The sequence below is a fragment of the Propithecus coquereli genome, unplaced genomic scaffold, assembly GCF_000956105.1.
Source record: "Propithecus coquereli isolate 6110/MARCELLA unplaced genomic scaffold, Pcoq_1.0 Scaffold217, whole genome shotgun sequence".
NCBI lineage: Eukaryota > Metazoa > Chordata > Mammalia > Primates > Indriidae > Propithecus > Propithecus coquereli.
In genome coordinates this window covers 4549094-4568305 of record NW_012146856.1, presented here as the reverse complement: position 1 = coordinate 4568305, position 19212 = coordinate 4549094, and the positions used below count along the sequence as shown (strand labels likewise).

Genomic DNA, 19212 nt, shown 5'->3' with positions numbered 1-19212 from the left:
TACAAACCTTTGTCACCCTTTTTCTGTGAAAAACAGGGTTTTGCTATTGCCTCTTTTTTTCTATCTCTGGCTCTGCCCAGTTCGTCTTTGAATATCAAAATGAAAATCCAAAGTCTTGCGTGATGCATTCATGGTTTTCTCAGGCATCTGTTTTATGTATTTTATAATATGAAATCACTGTATTTTAGTGTCTTTTACAAGGACAATTGTTTTCCTTATATCCGTTTGTAACACATACTTCGAAGATGGAAGATCTAAGGCTAGCTGGCTATAGGGTGTCTGATAGTAAAATGTGGTTGAAAAGTTTGATAAGCTATAATGGATTCTTGAGTTTAAAAAGAGCAAAGATCTTCCAGTTATAAGCATGTGTGTGTCTATGTGAGTATGTGCTGTTGTACTGGAATGTTACTTAAGTATTCCCTACCATGGGCTGAAATATGTTTTAGATTTATGTATTACCTTGATTAGGGCCTGTTTGAGACATCACTTTATGTAGATGTGAACATTAGAAAACTTGAAGAGAAAAAAAAAAGAAAATTTGAACTAGGACTTACTATCCTTACTTTCCTAATCAGGACATTGCAGGAACTTCCTTTTTTTAATTATCTAGCCTGGGGTTCCAAAAATCTCAACTTATTTTAAAATTAGCTCAAGTCAAATATGATTAAGAAATTAGATTTATTGCCAGAAATCAAATGGTTTGTTTACTATTTGACCTTCAAAACATTTTCAGTTATTTTGGATTATACAGTGTTGCTTCACAAAGCTTTGTCTTCATCAGCATGTTACTTTCGATGCCTGCTCCTGTTTCTCCTCCTACCCCATTATGAGGTCTGCTTAATTCCTCATATTCAGACGTACCTTAAACCCAGGTTCTGATATAATAATCCTTGTACTGGGAGGAATTTGAGAAGATTTGGGATTAGCAGTTCTGTCTTGGCTACAATTAAAATCAACCCAGATTTCTGGGCTCCGCTCCCGGGTAATTTTATTTAATTGCTATAGGGTAGAACCTGGGCACTGTGTTGTTTTTGACTGGGGTTTGCTTTACTCTTGGCTGATTGTTAATGCACAGAGTTGAAGCCCAGTATTTTAGACCATTCCCCTGGGCTTGAACATTAAGACATGCAGATTGCTGATATAGTCTTGAACTTACTCTAAGTAAGACTTAAAAAAAAGAAAGGATCCACACTCCACATCTAGACACATCAAATCTAACTATTAAAAGCCAAAGAGAGAACCCTGAAATCAGCAAGAGGGATCCTCAATAAGATTAACAGCCGATTCCTCATCAGAAAGCATGGAGGATAGAAGGCAATGGAATGGCATTCAAAGTGCTGAAAGGAAAAACATAACTGTCAACCAATACTTTGCTATTCAGCAAAACTGTTCTTCAAAACGGAATGACAAATTGAAACAAAACCAGCAAGAGATTTTCTCTCACTCTGACTCTCTCTGACCTCTTTTAAGGGCTCAGCCGATTAAGTCAGGCCCACCTAGGATAATCTGCTTGATTAACTCACAGACAGCTGATTAGGAAACTTAATTACATCTGCACAAATCCCTTCTGCCGTGTAACATAATCATGAATATCTATCATCTTCCAAGTCCTGCTCACTCTAGGGGAGGGAATTATATAGGGTGCGTATGTGGGGGTTTGGGAATCTTGGGGGACCTAGCTTTTTTGGCTACCGAGGCTATAGTGTCTCTCTGGGTGGATTGGCAGAAGTATTTCATAGTTATTTTATGATTTCTTATATCTTATTTATGTAGGGAGCTTTTTTATCTGTCCATGCAAATTGTGATGTGGTTCAACTATGCTAAGTAAGAACTCTGTATTCTGGGCACCCTCTGGAATTTTTTTATCATCTGAGATTCTAGATTATTTGGTTTTCAGTACACATCCAGGACTGACTAGTAAAGCATTATTATTTGATTCAAATAGGTGTGTTACAGCACAGTATTCAAACATGTTCTTTTGCCTGATAGCCACAAACGATACATTAGGGCACTGCAGGTTAATCCTTTCGGAGATGGATTCACTTTTATTTAAATGTTCTGTTTTGATGTACCATCCACTGGACATTTATAAATATAGTTGTTGTAAGTGATGCAGCTGCCTTACCCAAGAATATGGGATTACCCAAGAATATGCCTAAATGAATATAGTGCCTAAATCAATTAAAATACTTAGCTGTGTTAAAAATTAAATTGGGACCATTCTTATCGAGGTACTTTAATGCACTAAAGATAAAATACGTGTCTGTTTTAAATAAACTTATGTTTTGCCTCATCTTTAACTTCCAGAGTTTTTCTAAAGGCTGTATCAGGTATTGTGGAAATCTCGTGATTTAAAATCATTTTATGATCTTGAACAAAGTCCACTTGTTAGCATCTTACTTCGATTTCTTAAGAGTAGGGTAAGGTTATATTCTAAATACTAGAAGAGCCCTTCAGTCTGAATTCTATAAAGTAAACTCTCATATTAGACTCATCTCTGGAGAACATTAATTTTATGGAACCAATACCTGGGGAGTTTGCAGAGGACATAATTTATTCTCTAAATCTATCAGATTGTATTTGTGAAAGCACTTTTGAAGTGTTTTAAACTGATATAAACTGATACATCTTAGATTCATTGACCTTAGCATTTTTAATATTTTGTTTTCCTTAGTGTTTTGGGGTGTTTCACATTGTAGAGGCATGGATGCTTAAATATTTAAAGTGTTTTTAAAACCAAAACTAGTCAATAAACCATCACCAGTGAGGCATGCTTATCAGGCTGAGACTGGTTTGGACTAGATGGAAAAACCCAACTCAATCTTTAGCTGGCGTGCTTTATTCCAAAAGTGACCTTTTCCATTTTCTAAGTGTGGGAGCCCTGACTAGCTGTGTCAACAAAACTGTGCAGAAAAGTACACTAGACCTTTCTTGATGCACCGTGGTGATATAAGGTAATAACATGTATTACTGGCAGAAAGAAAGAAAGTGAACTCTAGAGTTTGACCTCCCTTTGGCTTTTGCCTCTGCCACTCGTAGTGATGGGACCCAGTAGTTTAATCTCTGAGTTTTGTTTGTTATCTGTAAAATGGGACTAATAATGCTTGCCTCAGGCATTATTGGGAGGATTAAATTCAACATAGTCTGTAACAACATAGGTAAATATTACTTTATTTGCTGTTGCGGCTCCTGCTATTGTTTGAGGGCTGTTTTGATTTTGCTGCTGTTGTTGGTTATGGAACAAATTAAGCACCAAATTTTTCCAGCATTTAGGGAGCCATGTGATCAATCAAAGGGAACGTGGTAATGGCAGTAGATGTTTAATTGTATTATATGTTTATATTTTGTGATTCAGAACATCTGTATGTTTGCTTATCATATGTGGTTCTATTTATCAAATGAACTAACAGATTTAGCCTCCGAACATTGTTTTGAGAAATGTGGGAAGTGAAGACATGGCAGTGGAACCTAGAAAATATAAAGATGCTGTTGGCTAGAGCAGGAAAAGTATATAAATAGTCTTGAGTGGGGAGAGGGGATGGGTATCTTCATGCCTAATGGGTGCGATGCGCACCATCTGGGGGAGGGACATGCCCGAAGCTCTGACTCGGGTGGGGCAAAGGCAATATACATAAGCTAAACATTTGTACCCCTGTAATATGCTGAAATAAAAAAAAAATTAAAAGAAAAAAATAGTCTTGAAAAGGTGAGATTTCTGTTAACTTTTTTAAAAATCTCTGATTATAGAGGCAATATGGCCTAATCTAAAAGCTAAGGGTTTTACAAAACATCAAATAAGATTTGAATCTCAGCTTACCTGTGACCGTGAGTCTCTTTCAAGTCTTGTTTTGGTCTCTGATCTTCCATTTCATCACCTGAAGCAGGAAACAGTTATTTCCAGGAAGGGTTATTAAGTAAAAGACCTAACAAATGATTGAGGGTTAAAACTGGCAGCTACTGTTGTTTTTCTTTCTAACTTTTGATTATATGGGTCTCACTGATTTTATATAAGAAGCCAAATACTTTAACAGCTAACAAATAGCCATGGTTAAGCCCTTGCTGCTTCTCTCTGATGGAATCCTCCCGCCTTTCCTGTTCGCCAGTCCTCGCTTCAGCGTAGTCGAGTAGGTGAGGATTTCCCCACTAGGTCAGCTTCAACCTGCTCTGGGCCTGGAGAAGGAAACTTGGAAGAAAAGTGTAAACAGGTAGATTGAAAACTGTGTACTAATTTCAAACAACATACTTCACTGTTTGTATTTTAGATTATTAATACCAATTTCCTTGTAAAGATACTGGAAGATTTTGAAAAAACCTAAAAATAATATAATACTATGTGAGCGTGTGTGCGCACCTCTGTCAGTGTTTGTGTTCTGGCATGTTTTATGATTAACCACCTTTCCAGTGGAATAGTCGTGTTGAGTGTAGACTGCTACCATGTTTTAATAGAGTAGCAAAAAAGAGAAATGCTAGGCTGGGCCCAATGGTGCAGGCCTATAGTCCCAGCTGCTCAGGAGGCTGAGGCAGGAGGATCCCTTGAGCCCAGGAGTTTGAGGCTGCAGTGCACCATGATTGCCGGTGTGAATAGCCACTGTACTCCAGCCTGGGAAACACAGTGAGACCCTATCTTTTTTTTTTTTTAAAAAGAGAGAGATACTAAATTAGAAATGTCTGAAGGTTTTGGAATACTTTAATGATTTTTGAATCAACTTTAATGACAGTCTGAAAGGAAGAGTAAGAGTTGTTTAATTAGAAAATTCTTTGCTTTTCCTCTCAAATTTTAAGTTTTCCCAAATTAATTCCAACACTGATATATTTGGCAAAGCTGTAATGTCTTACCTGCTAAGAATAATTCCTTTCTGCTGTAAGATATGCAGCATTCAAGGCAGTTGATGTCCCTAGGAGATCTCTGCAAAGAGTAGCAGTAAGATTTGACGAACTTTTTTCCCTTACCCATCAAATTTCGCTATAAGGATATAAGAATGCTTTCCTTTTAAGTTGCCACTCGATACTTAAAATAAAATGCTCTGGAGTTATCTGTTCAAAAAAGTGAGGAGCACTCTGAGTTTTTTGTCTGGCTGCCTAATGGTCCTGCCTCTAGTGGAGACAACAGTGCAAAGATGTGGACAGGAACAGTGGCATGCTCTACTTTTTTGAGTCATTATTGAACATGAGCTCTGCTCCACGCTTTTTTTAAATGCCTTCTCCAACACAGCTCCATATTTGGAATTATTTCTTTAACGAGATCGTATTGATGGTAAAGATAAACATAACCAAGTTTTATTTCTTGCTTGGATTCTAATTATTTTGACTTCTCATTAACTGTGAGGGTCATAGATAAAATATTTTGGACCCATAACAATCTCATTCCTTGTAAAACTTGAATGTAAAATTTTTTAAAATTTTTAAAAATTTTTTAAAAGAATTAATTTGTGACATGTACCTGTAGTCCCAGCTTCACAGGAAGTTGAGGCAGGAAGATCACTTGAGCCCAGGAGTTTGAGGCTATAATACCCTATGACCATGCCTGTGAATAGCCACTGCACTCCAGCCTGAGCAGTGTAGCATGACACTGTCCCTTAAAAAAAATTATACTTAAATGATACTTTCTACTGATTTCTAGAACTTAGACCGCATTAGAAAAAGATTTTACTTTAGAAATGGCTTTAAGCTACTAATTTTATAATTTGCTTCATGAAAGGCCTCAAGTTAGTCTGTGACATTAGATAACATATGGTTCTGGGAAGAAATGTCGTTTTTTTAAATAAAGACAGTATACATTTTACATGAAAATATACTATTCAAGAATGTATGATACATTTTATAATTTTCAAATGCCATTTTCAATCACAAAATCTAACTGCCTATACTTTTTTATTAAATTGATGACACTGATGTTTTTTCCTGCTAAAACTCACCTGCTTCTTTCTTTCTCCTTGTAGTGCAGTTTTTCTGCATGCATTGTTTTTTCCTAACATCTAATAAACGTTTTTAAAAAATACACAGGTTACTTTGCATGATTTTTGCAAATTGTTCTATAATATGAACAAACAAATCATGTTAACTGTACATTAAATTGGTGATGAAATAGATTTCTTTGGATAATGATTTATTAAAAATGTTTTGATTAGTGAAACATAGAAAATTATATTTTACTACAATCAAAAATAATGCTTCTTGCCTGTGTCATGAAAGTACACTGGTCACTTGTGATTTAATTTGGGTAGAAAGACTATTAATGACTATATTTGGAGATCAAGGGTAAAAAGTAATGTGCTTTTTGCCCAATGCTGTGTTTAATGAATGCTACTGAAATGTTGAAAAAGTCATTTTTGATTCTGTAAAGAATGTTATTCTACTGATACTTTTTAATTCATAATATTTTTTATTTTTTTTAATTTTTTTAAATTTTTTATTAATCCCGGTCAACCTCAAATAATTAATGTCTTATGTTTAGGGTTTTTTTCTTCTCCATGCACAAAATAATAGTTTTGTCCTAACTGGACCTAGAATTAATTTTGACATTGTAAAAGCATTGCAATATTTTGTGATGTTTATTTCCAAAGAATTTAAGTGAGCACATTTTTATGTAATATTCTGTGTCATGGAAAAAAATATTCTGAATAATTACTTCAGTCCTAAAATTTACAGTCTTTAAAAATATTTTATGCGTTTGCAAAAATGAAAAAGATGTCTGTATACACAGGAACAGTTTTTTCATAATGTCTTTTCCTTTCTCTTGACTCTTAGAAATTAATAAGAAATGCCAGTTAGTATTTACTAAAAATTTTTTTTTTTGGCTTTAGCTTTTGTAAATCAAAACCCTTGTCATTAATTCGTTTAGGCATAATTTTTAAGCTCAGATTGCCTGCTACTACTAAATCAGTACCATAACAAGCACATTACTTGCTAGAAAAGCCCAAATCTCATTTAGCTATTCTTATTTCGGCTAATTGCTTTCACCACCTTGCTGCTGCAGTCATTAAAAGCGATCCTGCAGGAGGTTGTCTTAATTATTATAATAAAGGAAAGTAGAACATTTTCCAAAAGGCAGAAGAGCACGTTTTTAATTTACACTCCTTGGAAGTCTGATTTGTTTTTCAAAAGTCTTTGTCCTTGGTTCATAGATACAAAACTAGGAGTTTTTCAGATGCATTTAAAGTCTTTTTCTAGGATTTCTTGGTCAAGAGGAGTGGGGTTGAGGAAAAGTGGTTTCTCAAGATAACCCAGTGGCAGCTTATTTAAAAATGAGTCCTTCCCAGGATGTACTGGAAACCCTGTGCAGTTCCGAATTATTACAGTGGGAATAATCTTAAGCCATTTTAGATTTTTTAATTGTTCCATTTACCTATTTACCAGCTTCCTTCCTTGTGCCAGACAACAAAGGAAAAGTCACAAGAATTTATTGTTGACGTGCTGTGGAAATCCAAGGCCAGGGCATTAAAACAAAGCCAGGATTTATTTTCTAGATTGAACTCAGACTATTTGTGATTGATAATATTATTTTCTCCAGAAGCTTTTTGTTTTTGTTTTTTATGCCATGAGTGCCCTCTTACTACTATTTAACTTATACAAAAATGTTTTCTTTTAAAAACAATTTTAATGAACATTTTGACTAGGACATGTTATTGCACATTACATAAATTAATCATGGTTTCTTTTTCTAGGCAGCACAAATTGTGCTAATTTCTCTGTTTGAATTGAATACTCCTGAATTTACCATGTTACTTGGTGCCTTGCCAAAAACATTCCAGGATGGTGCCACCAAACTCCTGCATAACCACCTCAAGAATTCCAGTAACACCAGTGTGGTGAGTGCTTTGGCCACAACTAGTGCCTGTGTGCTGACCATGATCTCAGTGTGTCCCTTGTCTAGAACCTTCTCTTAAATGGAACAGCCAGTTTCCTCATTGGTTTTCAGTAGATGTGAGCATCTTCAGGGTCAGGGTTGTGTCAGATCCTGCCATATGCCCGGTGAATAAATGAACCTGGTACTTAAATGGGACCTTTTTCTTACGTTAGGTTGTTCAATCAGTTTCATTTTTACTAGATCATCTAATTATCACTCATTCATCGAGTTGGTCTTATTTTGAATACTGTAAAAGTTCTGAATGCTCAACTGTGTCTGTCACTCTAGCACAATTGACAGCAGTCATTTGATTCCAGGAATGCCTCTATGACTGATGTTTATCCATTTTTGGTTTATATGCATTTAAAATTGGCCTTATGATTCTGAAAAAAAATTATTTTGGGAAGATTCTACACATTTATTTATATGTGGGTTAAAAGACCAAGAGAAGAGTGGTACTATACTCTGCATACAGCTCTTGAATAATGATGCCTATTCTGCCTTCACCCCAGGGCTCTCCAAGCAATACGATTGGCAGGACGCCCTCCCGACACACCAGCAGCAGGACTAGCCCCCTGACCTCACCCACCAACTGTTCCCATGGGGGTCTGTCTCCAAGGTAAGGTCATTTCCACAAAAGTAAAGGAGCTAAAGCATCTCAGCGTCCATGCAACCTATTTCTAGATTTTTAGACTAAGTTTAATACCAAAAAGAGTATTGAGTATCAGGAGATCATAGGTTCTAGTCTTCCCTCAAATTGTAACTGTGTAATCTTGGGCAAAGAGTTTAATTTCTAAGGTAAAATGAGTGGTCTGTTCTGAATGTTCTCTGTGGTTCTTCTAGCTCTAAACATTTTGTAGTACCTTGCAGATTTTAAAACTGAAAGTTACATTTAGTACTTTTACATAGAATCCATGTAGAAGTTCATTATCTAGTCTACAAGTGATAGGAGAACCTGAAGGTATTTAGTCATCTGTGTAAACCCTTTATGGTCAGTCCACACCAAGTCAGGAGTAGTTTTCCAGTGAAGTAGCCATTCCAAGCTTAGTTGATATCATATGTGAAGCAGGATGCTGTTCTGAAGGGCCATGATTTAGAATCTGGGAACTAAAATTGGATCAGGATTCTCAGACTCTTGTTGGGACCATGCGAACGTTGGCCTGATAGAATCTGGGCAAGTGACTTAAAAAGAGAAAATCCTTTGTCTAAGGATCCTTCAATAATACCTCACCGTCTGACCAGAGCCTTTAGAAGTCTGCATAGTGGCTTCAGTGACCCCCTCACGTGGGTTGGAAGTCATCCGTGGCCCCACTCAGAGTAGTGGCCCTGTAGGCCGGAATTTTTAGAAAAGAGCCAGTGTCTGGACCAGCAAGGAGCGCACATGCTATTTGTCTGCAAGTCCAGATCTTCAGGATCACTTACAAGAGGAACCAGGAAACTGTTGTACTAAGGGTTGCTGGCACCAAGATTTTAAAATGAAATGAAAATACTATTTTCCCTTTAAGGGTTACCTCTTTATTAGGAAAATATCAAAACATAATTACTTTTAAATTTAAATTTTTTAATGATCAAAAGTCTCTCAAATTCCTTCCTTACCACTGACGTTTGCTTTAGTTCCTCAGTTATCCTTTAAATATTTTGGAACATAACAAATTCGTATTTTTCATTTGGTAAAACGAAGTATTTGATACACCTTTGGTATCTTGTTATTTATATTGCCTTATGTTTACTTTCCCAAATGTCCCCCTGTACTATTTTTACATAGAATGAAGCATGATATTGTGTCTCCAAGTTTGGTCTATGTTGTCATGATTTCAGCAGGACCATTGAGACCAGAGACTAATGAAGATATGTCTGACTTTCCCCAGGTGTGACTGAGGCTTAGCCAACTTTTTTTTTAATGGTAACATCTGTATCTAAAGAACATGGTGTGTCTTAAATGACCAGGGTCCAGTGTTGACAGTAAAATCATAAAGTTCCTGGTGGGCAAAATTTTATGGAAAACTTGAATTCTCTGTAAATTGTTGGCATTTGTCTAGAAGTGATACTTCTACAACATAATTGAAAAATCTGTTTTTCCATTGTACACAGTTCATACATCTTATCTTTTAGTTATTGCATGCTTAGGGGGGCATATTCCTTAGTAATAAGCAAAAAGAACTCAAGTACTTTATTATTATATATGCGAATAGTCTAAGAAAAAAATTGGTAGGGGCTGCTAGCATAATTCATCAGCACTAAGAACTGGCTAGATATCTTCATGGATCCCTGAGTCATTAAAAGTTTTATTTTTCAGATCACCATTCCTTCTTAATTGTCCTCATGCTAAATTTTACTGTTAGGATTACAGATCAGTGGAAGAAATGGAGATTTATTTTTAATGTTAAAAAGTCCAAGTGTGGCCTATATATTTTCATGTCTTCAAATTATTCTTTAGGGAATTATTTAGTTATGTAGTTTCTTTCTTTTTTAAGGAAAAAAAAACCTGCCCTCATCCAATATATAAATAGCCCAATGGCCTTAGCCAACTTGAGCTCATAAGAGAAATGATTTTTGTCACCATTAAAACTTTCCCGTACGGGGAAAAACTGCCCATCATGTCACTAGAAATACGCAAATCAGCTATGTACTCTCTAACAGGAAACTTATAAAAGGAACGGATTCTTGCACCAAACAGGAGACTTGACTGGGTTCCCTCCTTCTAAAGAGATGATAAACAGGTCTACAGTATATAATCTCAGCTATTTTTCTGAGCAGTGCTCTTGAAATGTTGATTTTCTGTGACCTGATGTTCTTTCAAATGATCATGACGATATAATGTGAGCTTTTTATTCTTAAGGGGAAAAGCTATTACCAGTTATTTGTTTTTAATCTAATTTTGAGTATCAAAATGAACTAGGTTTTTTTAGTCCAAAAATTTTATACTTGGATAGATCATAGTGATAATAAGGAACTCTTCTAATATGATAAACAACTTTAATTTGATAGTTTTTCTCCACTAGTGAAGAAGTCATTTTTATCAACCCAGTAGTATTAGAGGTGCCACAGATAACAGGTTTAACTTTTGTAAAACATTCCATTACTCATCATTTCTGTATGACGGAAGAATTTCTGTTTATTACCAGCTAATACACAACTACCACTTGGTATTTGGAGAGGAGCTTTGTGAGCTAGGGTCTTTAATCATTAAACCCATTTATATTTCACCCAGCGTGATTTTATGGGTAAACGAAAAACAGAGTTGCAGGAGGCTTCAAAAAGCATCTGAGGTCCATTTCCTTTATGAAAAAAAAGTATATGGCGGTCCTTGCTCTGGTCTGCTGCATATTCTTGGCAAACATGTCATAGAGCAGGATGGCACTACAGAAATATCCTTTGTGTCCCATAGCAGTAGAAGTAATTGTAGGTAGATTTTACATTCCTCTTGTCAGAGAATCAAGGGCATCCATAGGATCAAAGTGAGGATTAACTGGAGCCCCTGCCCCACACTTGGAGGTCAGTGTGTCTGCCTTCTCCTTCCCCATCAGCAGAGCCCCAGCCTGAAGTGTCACCTGTGTTCTTCTTATGCCCTCACCTCCGACCCAGTGTGTGACTTGGAGAAGGTCTTTAGGCCTCTGTGTGGCAGTGACCTCTCATCTCCACACCTTGTTTTGCTTATAAAACCGTACCTGGGCTCGGGGAGGTGAGCGTGCTGCGCCGGGGCTCCTGCCGTGAGGATGCCAATGAATGCCGGCGGCGCAGGCAGGGCTGCCCTATCTCTGATGCCGCGGACTCTGCCCTTGGCCCTGCCCACATCACCGGCCAGTCCAGCCCCTCCCTTTACCACTCTCTCACGCCATCCTTTTGAATTGCAGCAGTGTATTAGAACTTTCCTTTGGGGCCTCTGCAAGCCCAGGTCACGCAGGGACGTTTGTGAACCGAAGGTGAATACCTGTGTTCCAAGATGAATTTTAATTGTCATATTAGGTGATATGAACAGAAGAATTTGATTTTTTTTGGCTTCCCTACTCTGAGCTGGCCAGCTGAGACTTAATACCCTAGCCTTCTAGTGGTGCTGCAGTTCCTTCAGAAGGAAATCGCTTGTGGGGGTCTCTGAACTCCATCTGATTAGATCCCAGCCCCAGAGACCACGTTGTCCCACACCGGACTGCTCTTGTCAGAATAGCAAGGTCTCTGAGTCTTCCTGCTGGAGTCCCTCTGGTTGCATTTGAATGGAAGCCCCCTAATTCCTTCTTTGGTTCTTTCTAAAACAACTGATGAGTTATCTGAAACCGAACATCCATATTTTCTTGTCAGTGCTTGTGACATCCTTCCCAACGCAGGCAGACATACTCACACATACACACAATTCCACACATGGACACACTTGAAATCTCATGTGATTTTAAGTTGTAAATGCATCCCATGATCGGGAGGGAAAAGAATAAAGCAGTCTTATTGAGCACCAAATTGTAAAATGAAATTTGTTTTTTTCCTCTATGTGATGAAGTGTTAATTTTGCTCTGATTAATTTTCATAGAACTTTGTCAAGGAAAGAGGAGACTCTAAGACACTTAGAATAGAGTGTCTTTCTCCTCTGCTCCCCTTTGCCTTTTGTGTTTCTCTCTCTGACTTTCCTCTTCTGATCACTGCAGTCGGTTGTGGGGTTGGAGTGCCGATGGGTTATCGAAGCACCCACCTCCCTTTTCTCAGCCTAACTCCATTCCCACCGCTCCCTCCCACAAGACTCTCAGGCGCTCTTACTCTCCCAGGTAACACGCTACCTGTTAAACTTGTCTGAGGTGTCACAATATTATTGCATTTCCAAGGTCGTCTCAGGTCTTTTGGAAAGCCTCTCAGCTGCCTCCGGTGTGGTCCCTGCCTTGGCTTGGCCTAGCAGGAGGAGAGCCTTGGTGAGAAGCGTGAGCAGGTGTGTAGTCTTTGCCGAATCTCACGAGGATGGCTCCTGCCATGTCACAGGAACAGATGACCCTTTCGTCACCTGACTAGATTCATCACTGTGTGCTGTTGTAGGCCTTTCGGCCTAGTGCCGTGCTCAGCCCCCAGAAGGAGCTCAGGAAATGCCGTGAAGTCAAGGCAAGCGATAGTGGGAACAGTTTCCTGAGCATGCTTCTCAAGTGCACCAGGCATCCCACTAAGAAACAAGAGACATGCTCGCTGTCAGCACTGCTGTTGGCTGTGTGGCTGTTATGTGCTGATAGTCTGATCGCACAAACCCAGAAAGGAAGCCCCAGGAGGTGGGATGGCTGTTACATGTCACTGCAGATGCCTGCCTCTAGGAAGGAGAGCCGTCAGTCACCTCACAAGCCCCTGCAGTTGGTGCTGAGTGAAGCTTATGGATGCAGGTTGAATCTGATGGTGTTGTGAGTCTGGTAGAAGGGGTGGGCTTCCCTCAAATATTAATACGGATGGCAAATCTGTGATATGAAGAAGGGGCCACGTAGTACTACAGATGTTTATTTGAGAGTCTCTCGGGGTGATTTTTGTAAAGCTCCAAAGATCAGAGAATCCCTTCCCTAGAAACCTGTGAGCGCACAGGGCAGCCCAGCTGTAATTATGCTTTGTAAGATGAGTTTGTACCTTCCGTGATGGGACAGGAATTAAAAGACAGTCTGTTGCTTTTGAAATACTTTATAGATAGCTTTTGCATAGAAGATTTGCATTTCTACTTTTGTATCCTCAACATAGCAAAGCCAAGCACAGTAAACAAGTCTGCTAAATATTTTAACAACGTCTTTCTTTTGAAGCTCTTACAGCTCTAAAAGTAACTTGTAAAGTTTACAGAGAACCCTATGATGAGTTTTTCTAGATACACAAGGTTAGAGCAAGGAGACAAGAAGACGGCTGCCGTCTTTAATGTTGACAAAGCATGTCACTGTCTTTGTTTAAAGGTTAGCTGTGCGTCTATCAGTTACATGAGGGAATCTGTGTCTCTCTTTGCTCTGCGCCAAAATCTTATTGATTTCATAACAAGGAATGATTATCCTTACTCCATACCTAGTATTCTTTCCCTACAAAATGACAAAGAAGAAAACCTTAGAAGGCAGACTTCCTCTCTCCAGTTTCTTCTTGGAGACCCATGTTTCTCCCCACCCTGGATGGGATCCTGTAGAGGGCAAGCCCAGGGCTGTATTCAGCTTCAGTACTGGGTGACATGGCCTGACCTTAGGTCTGTGACTGTTGACTGAGTAACTTCCTAATCTAAAGAACCCTAAGGAAACCCTTCTGGGGTCTAATCATTGTGTTTACAGGTGACCAGGACCTGACCTTTAACCCAAAGGATTATGTCCCGGGGTTATCTCAGAGCTGAAACGAGAGGGACGGTGGGCAGGTGCCAGCTTGAGGTTTGCCTAGGTCTCTTCTCAGTCACCTTCTGAGGCCATGCTGCTGCTCCCTGTTGTCTGTCTTGTGAGGACACAGCATCTACTCCTGACGGAGGCGTTCACGGGAAGTTCCTTTTTGCCTGTGAAGGGAGGACTTATTGATGTATTAAAAAAAGGCACATCAAGCCAAAGAATAAAAATAGCAAAGAAAGTAGCAATGTCTGTTTCCTGTTGGAGGAGAACAGTATGTCTCTCACCTGGAGCTCACCGTTTTAGCTTCATACCAAGGAGATGCTTCAATCCTCAAGCCAGCGCATCCAAACGAAGTCACCTCAGAGTGCACTTGGACATGCACGTGGTGCTCCTGAATTGGAAGTCTGAGTTGGTTTATTACTTTAAAATGAGGAGGAGGAACATTACCTGGCAGAATATTTTCTTACTTTAAAAAGAGGCTATTATAATGGTAAAGTTGTATGAACTGAAATGAAATATTTTAAGAAAGTTCAGGTTAAGAACAATGAGATGAATTATCTGGAAGCTAACATTATCTGAAGCGACATGTGGAAAATAATATTGTGACATCCCTTAAACAACTTGAATATTCCTCCGGATTTCCTCTTGTCCATCCCATCATTCTTTCCGTTTTTAATTGTTTTTTCTTTTGCATGGGCTATGCTATATTATTTTTGGTTGTCGTTATTAAAAGTATTTTAAGGCATTTTTTTTTTTTACATCTTGTATATATTTTTTGTTTGAGTCATAATACTCAGTCTTTACATATAAAAAAAAATAGTGTACTGGCCAGATGTATAAATGCCTTTGTTCGTATGTAAGCTAGTATTTGGCGTTCTAAGAAAAGGGGGTAGGAAGCCTCTGGCTCCTCAGTCGTGCTTTCTTCACATCCACGGGGTATTGCCTCATAGACAGACAGCCTTGTTGTGAACTTAGAAGGGATTGAGATTTTTGAATTCTGTTCAGGTTTTTAATTCCACCCCCTGTCAGTATATACATGGAATTTCAGCTGCAAACATGTTCAAGGTTCACATTTCTTTTTATTTGATGCCAGAGCCAGTCTTTGAGTTGGCATGTATTTTTGTGAGCTCTCCAAATATAGGTGAGGTGTGTTTTTTCTTCCCTTCATCAGGAAAGATGGGTTCTATCTGGGCCAGTTTTGCAATTTAGGCAAATAGCCTCCATCTCTGGGGAGTGAGTTCAGGTCTCATGTTCTAGCCTTAGAAAACACTGGGATCACTGCAACCTTAAGCCGGCAGAGATCTGGCTACTCCAAGTGAGAGTCTCCAAGTCTTATATTGCTTATCTACTCAAACTTTTTTTTAAGTGGGGGGAGGGGCTTAGTAACTGTTAATTGTTTTTATGTCACAGGAAACTTGCTTGGGGGAATGTAACAGAGTTGATTGCCTTGGCGTGAGGGTGGGTTCCCGCCAGTGGGTGCCTGGTTTCTTCAGTTACTAGTCGTTGAAGAACAGAAAGAGTACTCTTGAGTCCTTAATAAAGTTGCATGCTCACTTACACACAGCCAAGGATTCTTCGATCCTCCCTGGCAATCCTCAGTAGAGCTCAGGATTTCTGCAAGTTAAATTAGACTAACTTGTCTCATCTTTTCTTAAATATGTTCTTAAAACAAGTGACATTTAAGCTAAATTTTTTTTTTTTACTTGCCCTTGGTTGACTGTTGCTTCCTATTTTGCTTTCTTTACGCTGCTATATCCATCCTGTGCTTTTCTTTGATAGTCTCAGTGAGGGCAGTGATGGTTTTGTTCTCAGGATCCTCCCTGTTTCCGTACACTTTTCAGACATCTAAACGGCACTTGCTGACCAACTATATTACACAAAAAGACTGTTCAGCTTTTTTGTTTCATTTCATGTTTTGCTATGCTCAGTGTCTAAAAAGATGGCAATTGACATCACTTTTCCATGAGGGACAAGTATTTCTTGCTTATAGAAGGGTTTTTAGATGTCCATCCAGAAATGTGGCCTTTTATAAAATCTGCTTTTATTATAAAACTCCAGTGGAAGCATCCAGAAGAGTCTTGATATTCACAGCAAACTCCTGGGTTAGACGACATGAGAGTTAGACTTTCAGGAGCCCATTGGGAGGGTGGCTCTGACTTTGAGTCATAGAGTTGCTTTGTTTTTGTTTTTTTAGATAGGCTTTTATTAGTTTTCTAGGTTGGATACTGGCAAGCATAACCCAGTCTTGTGAGGTCATTTGCTTTGCTCCTGTGAAATTTGTTTCTAGTACCGGCTTTATTTCCAAGTGCCCATTTTTCTTTCTTTAAGTTTGTACATTTGAGACCAGTAACAACCAAACTACTTTTTTCCATCTTCAAGATAAGAAAGTTATTTTTCCACTTTCATTACCTCGTGCATTCAGTCACCAATTGTCACTCTTTGAGTTCGTGCATTCTCGTGCGTATTGTTGTTTCCCACTGATTCTTATTGAGTGCTGATGTAATGTGTTTGGGACCAGATGTGACAAGAAAGATGTATAATTGTCCAATGGTGCTACTTTAACAAAAGATGTCTGCTTTTCATTCCAAACCACCTAAAGAAACAAAACTATAATTATGTCTTACTCTGTCAATTACTGGAAGTAACTTGTGCCCTTATCTCAATTTTATGCATATGCCTCAATTTAAGAAATAAAATATTTTTGATCTTTAGCATGCTGGACTATGATACAGAGAACCTGAACTCTGAAGAAATCTATAGTTCTCTGCGTGGAGTTACAGAAGCCATTGAAAAGTTTAGTTTTCGAAGTCAAGAGGATCTGAATGAGCCAATTAAACGAGATGGCAAAAAGGACTGTGATATTGTAAGTATCCCCAGGCTAAATAAAAGAGAACAACGTATCAATTAAATGACATTTACTGAGTCTTCTGAACACTGACCACCTTGGTTACCGAACTTCCACATTATTTTTATTCTGTAGTTAGTATTTTTTTCCTTTTATTTTTTAGTTGACACATAAATAATTGTACATATTTATGGGATACAGAGTGATATTTCAATACATATATACAATGTGCAATGGTGAAATCAAGGTAATTAGCATATCCATCACCTCAAACATTACTTTTTTGTGTTAGGAACATTTCAAAATCTCCTCTTCTAGCTTTTTGGAAATACGCAATAAGTTACTGTTAACTATAATTACCCTACAGCGCGACAGGGCACTAGAACTTACTCTTCCTATCTAACTGTAATTTTGTACCATTAACCAACCTCTCCCCATCTTCCCCTCCCCTCTCCACTTCCCAGCCTCTAATAACCACAATTCTACTCTCTACTTTTGTGAGCTCAGTTTTTTTAGCTCCCACGTGTGAGAAGGTGTGCAGTATTTCTTTCTGTGTCTAACTTACTTCATTTAACATAATGTCCTCCAGTTCCGTCCATGTTGCTGTGGATGACAGGATTTCATTCTTGTTCATGGCTGAATAGTGTTCCATTACATGTATATACCACATTTCTTTATCCCATCATTCACTGAGAGACACTTAGGTGATTCCATAGCTTGGTGATTGTGAACAGTGCTGCAGTAAGCATGAGGGTTAGGTATCTCTTTGCTATATACTGATTTCCTTTCCTTTGGCTAAATACTCAGTAGTGAGATTGCTGCATCATATGGTAATTCTATTTTTAGTTTTTTGAGAAAATACACTATTACCATACCAAAATATACTATATACCGTACTATTTTCCATATTTACTGATTTACTTTCCCACTAATAGTGTACGAGAGTTCCCTTTTCTCCACATCCTTACCGGCATTTTGTTATTTTTTTATCTTTTTGGTAACAGCCATAGAATAGTAGTATTTTAAGAGGCCCAAGACAGTTTTACAAAAGTTCAAAAGAGTAACCATTAGCTATCTTTGTGAGGAATGTCAAATGCCTTTTTTCTCAGGTTGCTTTTGTTTATGCCAGAAGTAGTTTTGTTCCTATGATGTGACAAAAATGGTAAGTCTGAACCAGACACCAATACGGCTGTCTGGGAGCTCGGGCCTCCTGGGAGAGGTGGCAGATAAGCATGAGACCATGGTGCATTGCGTGTGGTCGGGGCTTGGCATTCAGGAGACATGCCGGCCAGTCTCAGCGCTCAAGAGATGATGCAGAAGAGATGATGTCTCCCTCTGAGTGGAAGCATGAAAGTCAGGAGGATTCTGTCAGGCGAGCAGGAGGGTTCTGATCGGAGAGGAGGGCCTGTGCAGAGGCTGAGAGATGGGATTAGGCACAGTGTGACTTCCCGTTCAGGGTGGCGGAAGTGGAGAGCGCAGGCAGATCGTGTGGCTGGGGAGGTCCAGAGTAGGGCTGCAGAGGCCGGCTCAGGAAGGACACCCACCCCAGGGATTTCCACCAGAGACTCTACCCTGGGGATGCTGGAGAGTCTTTGAAGGATTTTTAAGCAGGGAAGTGATATGGTCACACTTCCTTGCTGTCACTGTGGGATGGAGAATAATTCTGGAGGAAGTGTGTTGAATAGGGCGTGAGCAGAAACAAAAGAGTCAGAAGTGTTCTGGGGCTGATGTGATTCAGTGGAATAATATCCTAGAAGGAGGAAAAAGTGCATGGTGACTTCTTTGGAATGTAATGAATTGTTTTGAATATATGTGAATTGCAGGGCCTATGGAGTATCCCCACAGCACAGGCTTTTGGATGTACCAGTCTGGAGTTTTGGCTGGTGATTTAGGCTGGAAATAGAGACTTGACAGGTTTTTAATTAGTTGCTTGATGGCAACTAAAGAAAAGTGAGCAAAGTCACTAGGTAAAGCGTCCAGGCAGAATGTTAAGAAGCGTCCGCACTAAAGGAAGGACAGAAGGTAGAGGTGACTGCAGGGAGTAGTATGGTTAAGAGAAACATAGACGTTAAGGGAAACTGTTTGGGGGGGCAGTCTAGCCAAAGGGGCCATGCTACATAGAGGTAACAGGTGACATATGGAATGAAAGGGCTCCGTTGGACTTTTTGTTTACTATCTGCATTAAATACTCTGTTTTTACCTAAAATATATAAAATATACATTTA

The 19212-nt window shown here is 38.8% G+C and overlaps 1 protein-coding gene across 1 annotated transcript in view; it reads left to right on the top strand.

Annotated features, from left to right (window-relative positions):
* CLASP1 (cytoplasmic linker associated protein 1) overlaps nt 1-19212 on the top strand; it is a 256974-nt gene that overhangs the window by 207493 nt on the left and 30269 nt on the right. The window contains exons 30-32 of the mRNA XM_012644678.1: nt 7665-7808; nt 8359-8465; nt 16855-17005. Of these exons, the coding sequence (XP_012500132.1) occupies nt 7665-7808; nt 8359-8465; nt 16855-17005 (402 nt within the window). The remainder of the gene's footprint in view (nt 1-7664; nt 7809-8358; nt 8466-16854; nt 17006-19212) is intronic.